Here is a 14,582-nt window from a genome sequence, read left to right on the forward strand (position 1 = left end):
CTAGGGCAAAACAGGGTTAAGATTTTGTGTCCAGAGTCGCATACACGATTCAGCAAAAAGGCTAGGAACAAGCTCAGAGGGTACTAAGACCCAGGCAAGGACTTCATATATATGACTGCACTAGAATACGTTTAAATGAACGTTTAAAACAAGACTCTATGTGCAATGGTGTGAAAAAATTTCTAGCCAGAGACGTTTATTTGATGTATTCCTATTAATTAGATTTTAAAGTACTGAGAGCCTCCTGCAAGCATGCAGAGCATATCCGTGACTTGCCTGCACCCAGCTAACTTTTTATAAACAGTAGACTCCTTCAACTGCATATGACTGTCTCAGGCTTTAGTCTAAATAGACTTTAATTGTGATTAGGTAAATATTCAGATTTCACTGTGATAACCGTATGCTGTTGGCTGCCGAGATTTAAGCATTTGGAGCCATTGCAAATGACACGTGTCAATCTAAGCAATACAGACTGCACACTAACAGACACTTGGCCTAAAGAATGAACCGAGCCCCCAACCTGTATTATCTTTTCAAATAAAAAAAACACATGGGAATTTGTGGGCCATTCCACTGATGAAAGGAATTGAGGAATTTCTGTTCTGAATAAAAATAAGCCTATTTTCTTTGCTTATAGCATTAGGCAGATCTGGTCTATGTAAGTAGGGTTGGGCTCTTTTATTCGTGTTCTTAAGCAAAAACCGCAGATATGATTTTGTTACTAGAGTAATTTGTCTACAATATAGTGACTTTTATTCCCAAATAGACTGTGCAGATAGGGAGTTATTCTGGAACCGGTTATTTTTCAACTTCAATTCTGGTCAGTTTGTCAGTACAGGCAAGTTCTCACAGTGCCACCAAGGGAGGCGGACCTGGGCCGATAGGATTCACACTGAAAACTTACCGCTGCCTCTGAAAATTATAGCTCGGGAATTGACATTTCTAAAAACTGTAACCCACATTCATGTTGCCATCACATTAAGGATGCTACATTAAACCATCTTGCTTTGACTACCCAAACTCCCCGCTGCTCTGACCATAGCTCCTATTCTTCACTTCCTTCCTAATCAATTGTGTAACGCTGCTGTGAGCTGTTAAACAGCTGACGTCTGCCACCCCAGCAGCACCTGCTTTTTAGCACTGATCGAAGTGATCACTCTTGTGTATTTTTATATATATATATATATATGTATATAACATATAACTTTCTTCCTTATCCCTCAAGGATACTGTAGATGCTTCATTAGCTTGCAGCCTTGTCATGATCTTGACCCTGCCTGTCAGATCTGCAAGCCGCCAGCAGCTGAAGGTGGTACGTAACGCCTCGACCCACTACCCTGGGACGAATACCAGTATGGGCTTCCAGACTGGGCATACTGCAACCTCGTCGAGCAAGGCTGATGTGAACTGGCAGAGAAGAACTGACTCCATGGGAGTCGGGCAGATTTAAAGCAGCTGAGGTTCTGGTGAGAGATGTTTTTAAGTGACTGACATTTACAAGTTTTTTAATGGTCTTTTAGGAATCTGAAAACCTCAAATATGCAACTACATATGGTTTTGTTAAATATTAGGGGCCTTGGCTTAATTAGGTGCAACTCTATTGAGTTTAGTGGAACTACACCCAGTTCATCCATCCCTCAATTTAACTTTTGGAGTCCAAACATCATCTTGAACACATTACTTACATTACTAACTGCTCTACAGTATGCCTCTTTTACGGTGGCATGCAAGTGTCTCAGCTGACCTACACTCTGCTGACCGACACTCTCAAGCCCCAAACAGTTTTGTCTGTTGCAGTATCAGAGTGAACAGAGAAAAGTGTATTATTAAAATGAAGAAAATTGACAGCTTAAAAGCAGGGTTTTAGCATAATTAAGCTATTTTTTGAAGTTGCAATACTTACTCCTAATTTTCTTTTGCCATTTCATCTCGTTGTACAGATCCTCTGTCTGTTGGAAAAAGTCATTGACTTTGCTCCCTTGTTCATCTCTCTCTGTTGTATTGAACACCCGACTTTTGGATTCCCGAGTGAGGAATTCACAAATATTGGGGACAGGGAAGACTATTTGTTCCATTGTTCTATCGTGGCGAACAATCTATAAATAAAATGCACATTTTTTTCAGGATCAGTGACTTTCCAACCATTTTGCCATATCTTTTCTTGTTCACAGCACCCCTTTTATTTATAAATTATTGCATAAATTATTTGAACATTACAATGAAGTTGAACCAATCTATCCTAAAACAAAGTAAAACTGCTTTTCTATCCTCAAAAGCCTGCCTAAAAATAAGGTGGCAAATACATGTCTCAAGCAAAACCTAGGCCCAAAATTCCCCCAAATATAAAAAATGTTCTGATGCACAATGCTTCAATCTTGCAATAAATTGAAATGAATCTCTCCCAGTAAACAGTGCAGAAGTTCAGGGGCTTTCTGCTCAGATTACAAAATTCTTTTCTCACCTTGACTTTATTTCTATGATGAGATAAGTTGTGAAGGTGAACATGCAAAAATAGCACCTTGTTCCTTAGACAGCACCCATATCTTGTCAGCCTTTATCTGCTTACTTGGCAAAACCCAAGGTTTTGCATTGTTTGTATTTCAGGGCCTACCGAGTTACCATCGAGTGAGCTAGATTTTATTCCATCTCCCTACACTGTCATCAAAATTGCTTCTCCACTCTACTCATGGACTCTACATTACTAATAATAGAGGAATGGTTAGAAAACTCATCTTGACTCTTAGATCGATGTCTCTGTACAGCCACCAGTGAAAAAGAACCCACTATTTGACTTTCAAATCAAACAAATGAGATACCCTGATATAGGGGTGCTATATCTGAAATGCCAAACAGGTCCAGGACTGCTTTTAGTGAAAGACCAGCGAACATCCATTTGATGTAGCAGCAATGCTGGGTTGAGCTTCATTTTTCCAGTGACAGTCCTGCATTCAAGAACCCTTCTTTCTCTCTGTTAATTCATATTTATTATGTGAACATACTTTAAAACCACCCATTTTGAGCCATTTCTAAGAGTAACATATTCAAGCACATTTGTGTTAGAGACGAAGGATAATTGTCTGCCCATGGGCATGTGCACTATGTGAAATTTGAATAGACTATTTTGAAGTGTCCTAAGTGAATAGTTCTGTCTCAGGCCAGCAGTTGTGCAACGGGACTACGTGACTAGCGGCTAACCTGGTAGGGCGAGTAAAGGAAGCTGACGGCATGTCTTCAATTCCGTCAGGGACTCAAATGAAGAGATAGGCTGCATGTGCTCCTCTGCAGAATGACATTTAAAAAGCCTCCCTGAGAACAAAGGCCTCCATATCTGCTCGAGGAACAGGCTTTGCAGCCATGAGGTTTTAGGAGATTTCAGAAACTACACCAGGAAGAAACTATTGGCCTCACAAAAGCAGATCACAGTGCTTGTTTCACGCCTAAATTTACAACCTACCCAGGCAACTTGGCTTATAATTGCTAAGAGATACCTCAGGAGCACCTAAAGTATTAAAATATGTTAAGTGGAACACTGAGCTGCCTTCTGGACAACCACAGCCATGGAGCTTCCATCCATCCTGTGGTGGGATAATGTGACCAGTATCAAGCAAAAAGGATGGTGGGAAGCAGGGAAGGACCCAGCCATGGCCTGTCTTGATGGCAGCCACGACAATATGGACCTGAGGAGCTTGCACTAGACGGCTCCCTACGCACACAAGCTCAGGTCCAATGTTGATGGAGCCTGGGAGCCCACTGAAGGTGAAACTACTGGCTCAGGTTCAGGCTGAGCCTATGTGCAACCATACTGTGCAGTTTTCCTACTCGGACAATTTTGGACTTGACACAGCATTTCCAAGAGAGAGCCAGATGCCTCTTCTTCCTGCAGTCTCTTGCAGCAGCCATCTTTGCACCACAGAAATCCTCATCCTTACGAAGTCACTAAGGACTAGAGATACTACAGTGCCTAACTCCTATCTTGATGCCTATAATCCCATGAAATCTGTAAGAGCACAGGGTCTGATAAAAGAGTTAAGAACCTTAATACCTCTGTGGATCTTGATCTAAATCCAATCCATGGCAGGGGTAAAGTTTAAAATAGAGAACAGAACTGATGAACCAAGCCAAGCCTTGGTCTTTTGAACAAAAGCCATACTGAATGTCTACACCACTTCAAAACCTCTTTGTACTCCAGCCAAACTTTTAATTTGATCAGTTAGCATCAGTGGCTTTGAAACTCATGATTATTTATTTGAGTGATGTACCATACAAGATTATTCTTGACTTCATGACACAGCTACTATCCACAGTCATTATTTCCCTAACAAAACATGTTTGGTAACACACAGGAAAGCTACTGTAAAATGATTATTTGGAACCACTTTTAATACAGGTGCATTCCTTTTTCTCCCATAGCCAAAAGCATATTATTCAACCTTCTCCTTCTCATAAATAATCTACACCATTTGAATAAGCTTTGCTGTTCAGAAGCTTAAAAGGAGGCAATATACCATGCACAAGATGCAAACTTGTCTCATATTCAATCTTCTAGTGAGCAATTCTTTACCTCTATCTGTGCCGTATGATTGGCATAATACCTCAAGGCTTCATCTCCTTCATCTGGATCTGACCCTGGCTTCAGCATCTGTTGCAATGTTTTATTGTGACGAGCCAACTAGAAAAAGAAAAAAAAATCTGATTTATGTCCTGCTGCTATGTTTTCAGCTTTATCATCTCCACTTAACTAACACAAATCCTCCTTCCCCCACCCCCATATACTTACATGGTCAAACCAGTGGGGCTCTTTCCACAGATAACAACAAAAATGTAATTACTTGAGAACAACAGAAATAATTTAGTCTTAAAAAGTCAGCAGCAAGTCTTCAGCTGAGATTTATGAAAGGCAGCTTAGCCTGCAGCCTAGATGGTTTTTGGAGGGCTTTTGACAAATGCCAAAAAATTAGACTGCTTCTTTTCACTTAAGTTCAGACACAGAATTTGCATATCTCTGGCTAGGTAATTACATTTAGAACTAAATTTTCTCTGTGATTTCACATAGCTAAACTGTTCTTCACCATGTTGTAGCTTGGTATTTCAGGGCTGCCAAGATAAAGTCCATAACTGTTTCAGAGGCAGCTGGACTGCAGTGGCAGGCAAATACATTCTTAACTGTATAGTTTATATACATAGCACATATGTACACACACAAACACACAAATATGTATCTCCTCCTACAAACTTCTACATATGATATACTTTACATGACTCATAAAATACATCTCTTCCTGTTGAATAGTAAATACTTTAAACGCTCGATAGTTGCACCAAGTTTAATACTGAGAATGTCAGCAAATGCACTCATAATGTCTTAATGTCTCTAAGATCAGTGAGAAACAAAGCCCTAATTACAAGGCATGATGAAACACTACTAAAAATGCAATTTTCCCTATATCATAGTGAGTGGTTTTCATCCAGAATCTCTGAGGTGTTTCATCCATTGTAAGGTGAGGGAAACTGAGGCAGGAAAGGAAAGGCTATCTTGCAGACGTGATCGAGGTCTTAATCACTACGCAGACATCACCACAACAGACTAGACACAGACATTAGAAATGAGGCAGGCACAGCACTCAAAATGACTGCAGGAACTAGGCTTTGAAGTGATCATCACCACAGGTGGGTTTGGGTTTACTACACAAAAAAACACCGTATGTTGAGAAATTATAAAATAAAATCTACAAAAAGAGTGTCAGGGATCAAGTCTGAAAGCTACAATGGATCTAAACAGATATTGTAATAACCTAGCCAGAAAGTGATCCTGCTTACTTATAAGCCATTTGCATGTCTCACCATCCCCTTGTTCACTAAGAAAGGGTGGGGGAAGAGATACATATCCAAGTTATTATATTTATTGAAGTTCCCTAGAATCTACTGATCAAAATAAAATTTCTTCTGAATCTTGATACAAACTTATTAATTAAAGATGAATAATACATGGAATGCCCAAAAGCAAGAGAATAACAGAAAAGAATGTTCAGGAAGAATAAACGTATTTCCTACAACCTCCTCAAGGACAGAAGTCTGCTTGGTCCTGACAGTAGAGCCCTGAGCCAATGTGGTAGAACATCAGCCTTTTATAAAAGGGTCACACGCAGATATTCAGGGAGACATGCAAAAAAAATCACATAGGGGACTGCAGAGCAATATGCTTTCCATCAATAATAGATTTCTTCCTTGAATATTTACTTTTTTACTTTATCTAGCGAACGTATAGATAGTCTTATTACATGTATTAATATCTTATGCAACTTCCACTTATTTTTAAGGCTAAAAAGAATCATTAAGGCTATCTGACTAGTTCTTCTTCTTCATACAAGCCATATAACTTGATTCAGTCAGTAGTCTTTGCAGTACACCCACAACATCATCTCAAGAGGGCAACCTGAATTCATTTTCTATAGGTCTTTGGCATCCCCCTCAATATATGCTCTAGCATCATGGAGAAACAAGAAACAAGTGTGGAAACAAGGTAGTAACTGTTTGAAAATTCCCTTTAAACAGTGTTATTATTTTCACCTTTCAGCTTTATTGAATGTCCCTCCACTTCTGTACTGATGAAAGGGCAAGCAAGAGCGCCCAATTCACCTTCTCTGTATCATTCATCATTCTGTACACTACTGTCACGTCCTCTCTTACTTGTCTCTTCTTTAAATTAAAACAATCCCTATCTTTCCCATCCCTCCTCAAACAGAAGACTCTCTGTGACTCAATTATTTCCTTTGTCCATCTCCAGATGCCCTTTACTTTGGCTATATCTCTTCTTTAAAATACGAACAAAAGAACTGACTAGACAGAATACAATCACACCCTGCTTGGAGCCATGAATTAGCATAACCAGAAGTATATATATTCCCCCTTTTTTATCTTCTCTAATACAGAGGAACTTTGCCTGTATCTTGACCCTTTTCTCCAATGCCAACCATTAAGATTTTGAGTTTTCTAACAAATAACAAGTCAAGGATGTATGCATAGTTCTTCTCATAAAATTATGCCAGTTTAGAAAAAGGGACAGGCACAGATTCAGAAATACCCGTTTTTACCACAAAAAACTTCTTTTATAAACATACTTTTGTGTACAGAATTGGAAATACCATTTGTAACCCATATGAAAACTCAAGGTATTGCTTCCTGATATACTTTCAACTGTCCATAACTTTTACTGTAAAAGTATCTCTTGATAAATATGAGTAACAGAAGTTCCCTTACCACACGGACTAGAAGGGAAAACCATCTCAGCCCTCTTGTGCTGTAACGGGACTGACTGCGACGGTGTGTTAAACTTAACAGACTGCTGGTGGTTTGGGACAGCACTGATGCAGTGCATATTTTACTACCAGGTTTCATGTGAACAGCCGCTACGCAACTTCAAAACACGTGCATTCAGTGGTCTTCATTATACTTTACTAGACTTGTGCTTTCAGGCAGCAACTGTCTTGTGCTGATGTGTGTACAGAGCCTAGCACCACACAGCTGGGCCTCCCTGACACTAGCACCAGACAAAAACATCTGAAGAACAGGGCAGGGTCCTCTGACACCTTGGCTGCCAGCAAAGAGACTTCGGAACCAACCAGGGATTGCTGACCAAGCTGGAAGAACTACAGCAGATTTCAGAAGGGAATCCTACCTAAAGCTGTCAGCAGCAATGGTAGGCAATAAGCGCTCATAATTTCATTTCTTCCTGTTTCCCCATCTCTCTGTATCCACTTGCCTTCTGTAGTCTAGACCTTCAGACAGTAACCTCAGAGAAAAGGGTTTATCTACTTTCTGCTTGTATTGCAGTTCCGACGTGGCATGGATTCCTCTACGCTGACACAGCGCCAAGTACTGCTAATATTTTTGTATTGTCGCAGCTACATCAATGAAAGAATGGTGTGGACAGTAATCTTTGAAAGCTCAGATATGAAGCAGAGGCCCACAGTAAGACACAGAAGAGCTTTATAAATGCTATGTTATTTGGCAACTACAATGTTTTCTGAAGCTCTGCTTTCATGATCCTTCCTTCACCCTGTAATGAGCTCAAAGGCCCACGTGGGCAAAGGGGACTGTGTCAACAGACTCCTCGACGAGTGCAGAGCTTTTTCTGAGATCAAAGACATAGCAATGAAAATAACAATGTAGTGACAAACTGTGAACCTAAAATATGGGAAACTTATCCAAGCTGATAATACACCCTAGATGACAGTCTGTGACTGGCCTGTAAAGGCCGTGCAAGCCCCGACTGACATTTTTTCATATTTAACTCCTGTGATGTGCTTAAATGTTATTTACAAAGTGCTGCACAAACCTTTTGAGGCGGCTGAACGACAAGACACGGGACGAGCATGGACAATAGTGACTATAAGGAAAAGAACAGCCCCATCTATGTTTGCAAAGCAAAGCTCAAAAATGTGCGTCAGGTGTTAACTAATACAAAAAACCCCCATCACTAGAGCCTGAATTTGCAGAGCGCCCAAAAAAATATCACCTCTGAGGAGAAAACTCTCTCAGTCAGGCACTCACTCACCCATCAACCATGCCAGTGATGATACTTTAAATGTCAACACTACATTTTACTACTCATCAAGGCATGTAGGGATGAGGAAGCAATAACATACAATAGAACAGTGATTTCTGAAGAGGAGATGTGTAAGGCAATAGCTATATGAATAAACATCACTTGGCTTTCAGTCAGTTCCCAAGGAAGGATTGTTGTTCATCTTGAAAGACTTTTACTTCAAAAATTTGGAAAAATACTGTAATGAAGCATCAGTACAAAACGTGAAAGATTGAGGACAGACCAAGAACACTGAAGACACTAATAAAGAAACAGTACAGATAAATGACAGAATTACAAGTAATACTCAGTCTAAACTCCTCACACATGATTATAAAATCAGATCTGCTGGTCACCTGGAATTCCATATACGATCATCAGCATGGAAAACCACAGCAGACCCATCTTTTGCGATTAACAACATAAGGGTTTCCGGCAGGCTTTTTGTTTTAAAGTCAATAATTCCTTCAACAAAAATGCAGTTATTTAAATGTTCTCAAAGAAGAAGTGATTTAAAGCTGTGAACACTCATGTCATCAGCCTGTTAATAACTCATTGACGTGGGATACTCCAAGGGTCTCCTCAATAGCCCAGTCCTCACTGGAGGCATGAGGTCTAACCCAGTACACAGCAGAGACGGCTGTCAAAACTCCTGCCAGCTTCACCGGGCTTTGCTTTAGGCCCCAAAAAGGACAGGAATCCGATAAATATGAGCTAGAAATAGCAGGTTGAAGACTCCCAAATTCTATGAGATCTGTTTCACCCTCTAGAGTTTTAAGACTACCAAACCTGGGGGGGAAAGGTGACTTTTTATTACTAGAATGGTATAAAGGGATCCAAATGGGTGAGGCTTAGTGCCCTGTAAGCAACCAGGATTTTCATGGAAGAGTCGGTTCACTGGCAAAGTGTCAAAAGTGTTAAATTGATTTTCTAGAAAAGGCCGATGGAGAATTAGTATAAGCTCTGGATAACTGGCTGAGAAGCACAAATAAAGTCACAAATAGATTCTGTGCCTTGAAACACTTTCTATTTACTGTATTACCATAAAGAAGCACTACAAACACCTAAAAAAATAGAAAGAAAATTATTTTTAAAACTGTTATCCTTGTCACCAGTTCCCTGGAGTCTCTTCTCACAGTTGTAAGGCAATTTGGCGGGGAAGATACCTGGCACACAGGCACACCTGGGCGGCGAAGGGCGCTGGGTTAGGTCGGGATCGTGCTGGGGACTGGGGCTCATTTTGGGGAGGGAAGTGGATGTGTGGTGCGCTTGCAAGCTATAGCACTGCACGGTGCCCTCTCTGCCCTTACCCCATGCCCCCACGGCAGCTCACTAGCCAGCCCTCCGATGTGCCAGTCAGCCCTGTCTAAGGTGTCAGGGCAGAGAGAGGCCAGAGCACAGCCCTGGACGTTAACGAGCTACAGACCCTGGGGAACGTGAGGCAAGAGCGGTTTGTACAGACCTGCGGTGCAATGCATGACATCTGACAGACCTGCTGTAAGTCGACGCAGTGCAATGTGGGTTTCCAGCCCAAAGGCCAGCGTTCTTTCACCAGGGACCAACAAGACCAAATACAACTTCCAGGAACGGCAGAATAATGGCATCTATTCAGATCAGTTTCACCTTGCTGTGCAGACAGACTTGTGCAGTTGGGGCTCGTTCACAGTCACAATCTCTTCCTCTTTTTTCCCCTTTGGTCCCTCAGCTCCTGTAGCCAGGCAGAGTGAGATCTGGCACCACCAAACCCCCTCACGAGGGGAAGCCCCAGTCATCTCACCAAATGCTTCATTTTCTGCTTGGAGAGCAAGAAAGGATAAAAAAGCTGCCTCAGGACTGACAAGAAAAACCTCAAGGAGAGCGAAACAACAGCAAAGAGAAAGTCAAGGGAGTAGCAAACAGGATGGGTGAGAGACAGAAGAGGACAGGAGACAGAAAAGGTGATCCTCTTCCTCGGCGTGCCAGCACCTTACCACACACCAGCTCCCTGCCCAGGGCAAATGAGAACACTCCTTTGCCATTGGTAAACAAGGAGAGAGAGAAAGCAAGGAAAAAGGAAATGTCATCTTAACCGTAACTGAGCAGAAATTTTTATTCCAACTGGCTGTACTAACAGCAATAACAACTTCTCAACTCCCCATGTTCCAATCAAAACTGAATGGTGCTTTCTGCAATACACAGGGCAAACTTCCTTTCCAGAAGTCATTATAGTTTTATAGAGCGGCACCTTTGCACTCTACCACAAAGCAATCTGTTAACAAACATTAGGAACAGCAGGGATAGAGCAATGGGAGACTCTCAAATCAAGTATTCATTGATTTAATTTAGATGATTACACTGTACAGAGCAACCAAAAGGGTTCAGAGTTAATCTTCCCCTGATGGCTTGTGGTACAGCAGGGCCCTGGGTGGTCCAGATGCTTTGGATTCTGTTGCTGGGTCTTCCATGGCCTTGTGTAACCTCTGAGACACCACCTCTCCTTCCCAGCCTCCACGTGGTGCACACTACAAATTGTGGATAATAGTGATCTACCTCACAGGGAAGGGAGAAATAAAACACCCTGACATTATCACATAAGAGAAACTACCACAGTTAGGTGATCTCTACCACTATTAGGTTTGCAGCCCCCATAGTAATTTTATTGCTATTTTTGCTGTGGTTTTGCTGTTCTTTTATCTCTGATGAAAGCCAGTAGAAGACAAAATGACTTTCCAACATTTCAATGAGCTTTACTTTCCTTTGTCATCTTTGTAATTTCTTTCATAGGCAAAGCTTACTTGCAAAAAAAAAAAAAAAGTGTACGTGTGGGGAAAGTTCAGATCAGATAAAATGTGTTGCAACAAAACAAAATTAATTTGAGGGCACTGGGTGTGAAACACCTCTGCAGGCTATGTGTAAACTGTCAAATCGGCTCAACGCATACATTGGTCACATTTGGGTTTTGGTGTACACTGACCATACTGAACATAGGATGTCGACAGTTGCAATCTTGAGTGTTCCAAAAGGATGACACAACTGCACTTGTAGACTGCCTCCTATGATTACTGTAAGTAAAATTTTAGAGAGTACAGGATGGAAGGTAATAAGGAGATGATGGAAGTGTCAGACATGATTATGGGAAGATAACAAGAAAGTTCAATGGAAGATGAAGAAAAAGTGAGCAGAGTTACTGAAACTAGTCTTCTTCACAGTATAACAAGAAGATCCCAGCCACACGCAACTTCTATGAAAGGCAGATAAAACATTGTGCCCAAAATAAGACGTTACTGTTATGCTCACCAACACTGTACAAACCCAGTCTGAGAAAGACCAAAACCAGCAACAGACCAGCAAGCATATGGATCCCAAATCCACACGGGAAGAGAACTGTTCACCTCTAAAAGCCACCAACACTTTATATACATACAAAATATATACATAAACCTGAGATAAGAGAGCTATGAATGGCATACCCTTTTCAGGAACTCCCAAAATCCTCTTGTTATCATGCACTTTACTTTCTAGGTTCCTCTTCTTATCCAGAACAGTGATTGTCTGCAAAATAGCTATCTACTGCTGTCCAATATGTGTCTTCTAAAGAAAAGGAAGGCTAGCACAAACAAAAAGAGGAACTGCTTATGACTCTTATTTTGGCATATTTACACATATTTCTTCCTGTAAGACATAAGACTAGAAGACATTGACTGGCAGTCAACCTCCCTTCCTCTGGCACCAAGCGCAGAGCAGAAAGTAACTCATGGGTTGATACTTCCAGAATGAGCTCATCTTCTTCTCCAGGGTCTACACAATCTACATGGAAACCAGATCAGTCTCTGACCTAAAGTGTGAGACTTGCATCACTGGCTCCCTCCTCGTGTCTTCCCACCCTTAAGTCTCATCTCATACATTTGCAGTATAGCGCCATGATGTCTTTTGCACACTGTGACCTCTTAAGCTGGATGCAGTTCACCAACCCAACCTATGATATAACCAATAGCTCTGCTACATGCAGGTATGGCTTGGAAGACAGCCACTGTACATACACTGCACTTGTAGAGGCTGGGATGAGCCATCTATCAATCTTCAATGAAGCATATTAAAGAGGCTTAAGTCCTCAGTTGCAACTTGATATCAAGGCTCAGCCTCTGTGATTCAAGCACTTGAGTATGGCCATTATGTGGTCCTCTTAGATGTTACAGCAACAGCAAAGTAAAAAGTCTGTTCATCGCCAATCTTGTTAGCATCCCACTTCTTCAACAGTTATTTCCACAACACACAGAAAACCATAACTTGGTCATTCAGGGTCAAAAACATATAAGACTAAAGTAGCAAGTACACAGATGGAGCTGCAATCGGTCAAATTCACAAGAGACATGCATTTCGTCATCTCTGCATGGGTCTGATGTATAAACTTTGTGGGGTACAAAACAGGGCAGTTACCAAGTGTGGAGATGGACAGAAACTGAGAGATGAGTCCCTTCAGATAATTACAGTGGTAAGATTTTCCAGCTTTTTCAATCATGCTGTTGAATGTTTGCCTCACTCTCCAATTAGCAGAACAAAATATTTAAAAAAAAAATAATTCAGGGGCATAGGAACAGAGAGAAGAGAAAGTAGAATGGCGAGTCGCTCTTTCCAACTCTGTATTATGGCTAATAATAAGTCCTCAGGAAAGCACTTTTCACCTTGCACCTCTGAAGTAACAGTCCCTGGTGGGAGAGCAAAAGGGTAAAAATTTAATCTCTCCTCATCAGACATTCATAAATAATGCTGCTTTACCCAACCAACAACCAGCTAACTGGTGCTCTGCAGACAGACTCATAGAAAGCAAAGGCTAGAAAGACCGAGTTCATTTAAAACGACCACAGATCATCATTCATAAAACACATCCTGAAAATCCTTGCCCATATATACATAATGGCAGAGAAACGGTTTCTTTAACCCCAGGCTGATTAGATGCTTATCTGTGTGCAGGTCTGTAGGTGTTTTACTCTTGTAAACCTACTGGTGGTCATAAATAACTGATCACCTCACTTTTGGTGTAGAAAAGCATAATCAGCTGTGAAAACTAAATTTCACAGCTGGACACTTTTAATCAGTAACTCTTAAAGCTGCCTCAGAAAAAGTGCAAGATGGACCTCATTTTCAGATTTCTGTGCTGTGTTAAATAAGTGAAATAAAGAGGATGGCACCTGCGGTAGCTCTGCCTATTTGTAGATTACAAATTCAGACCTTGTCTATTCTGGAAACCTCTATGATGACTGAGATACCTAATTAAATTATGACATCAGAGGAGATGAGAGTTAAAATTGAGCAACTGTGAGGAACAAACATATTTTGACATTCTGATTAATGCTCTTTATTTTTGTTAACCTGTAATTACTTCAGTGACTACTGAACAATTGAGACAGATAAAAAGGTGTGTCTTTGTTAGAGAAGATGTCCCCCCCCCCGTTTTTAATTAAGGTGTAGGATTTCACCATGCAGATATCTGAGGCCTATTAGAACTGCTCTGATAATATTAAGTAAGACCAGAGTTCACTTTCATGATATTTCCAAGGTTACCCTCACTTCCCCTCAAAACAAACAAACAAAGCAAGTTCCTCCTAGCTTAGAGTAAGATGTTTTAGTTGTACTTTAGATATAAGAAAAAAAGCACTTCGGTTCATTTGAAGGTCACCTCTAATGGAAAAGCCTCAGCTCAGCCTCCAGAGCAAGCCTTCACCTACAGAAGATTATTACAATTCAACATTTCGTGTAATTCAGCTTTCTTAATATGGGCAGTTTGCTGCAATCTGAGCAAAGTAAGTAGCTACATTACATACGTCTCTGAGCAGACAATATGTACGCACTGCAGTTGAGGGCAACTGAAAGTCTACTTTGAAGAGTGACTTTGTAAAGATGGCACTGTGTGGTTCCATATTTGTTGCCTCTCAATGACCTCTGAATTGAGTTTACTCAGTTTACAAGCTATGATTTTACTTCCACTTAATGCTTCTCCATGCAAATTCAATAGAAAAGC

At 40.9% G+C, this 14,582-nt stretch overlaps 1 protein-coding gene across 4 annotated transcripts in view; it reads right to left on the reverse strand.

The window, feature by feature from the left end:
* ITPR2 (inositol 1,4,5-trisphosphate receptor type 2) overlaps positions 1-14,582 on the reverse strand; it is a 272,920-nt gene that overhangs the window by 42,051 nt on the left and 216,287 nt on the right. For all 4 annotated transcript variants that reach the window (XM_082011567.1, XM_082011566.1, XM_082011565.1 and 1 more), the window contains 2 exons: positions 4,562-4,669; positions 1,904-2,096 (listed from right to left, as the gene is read on the reverse strand). In XM_082011567.1, the coding sequence (XP_081867693.1) occupies positions 1,904-2,096; positions 4,562-4,669 (301 nt within the window). The remainder of the gene's footprint in view (positions 1-1,903; positions 2,097-4,561; positions 4,670-14,582) is intronic.

This window comes from Phaethon aethereus (genome assembly GCF_964289735.1).
Source record: "Phaethon aethereus genome assembly, chromosome: 1".
Lineage (NCBI taxonomy): Eukaryota > Metazoa > Chordata > Aves > Phaethontiformes > Phaethontidae > Phaethon > Phaethon aethereus.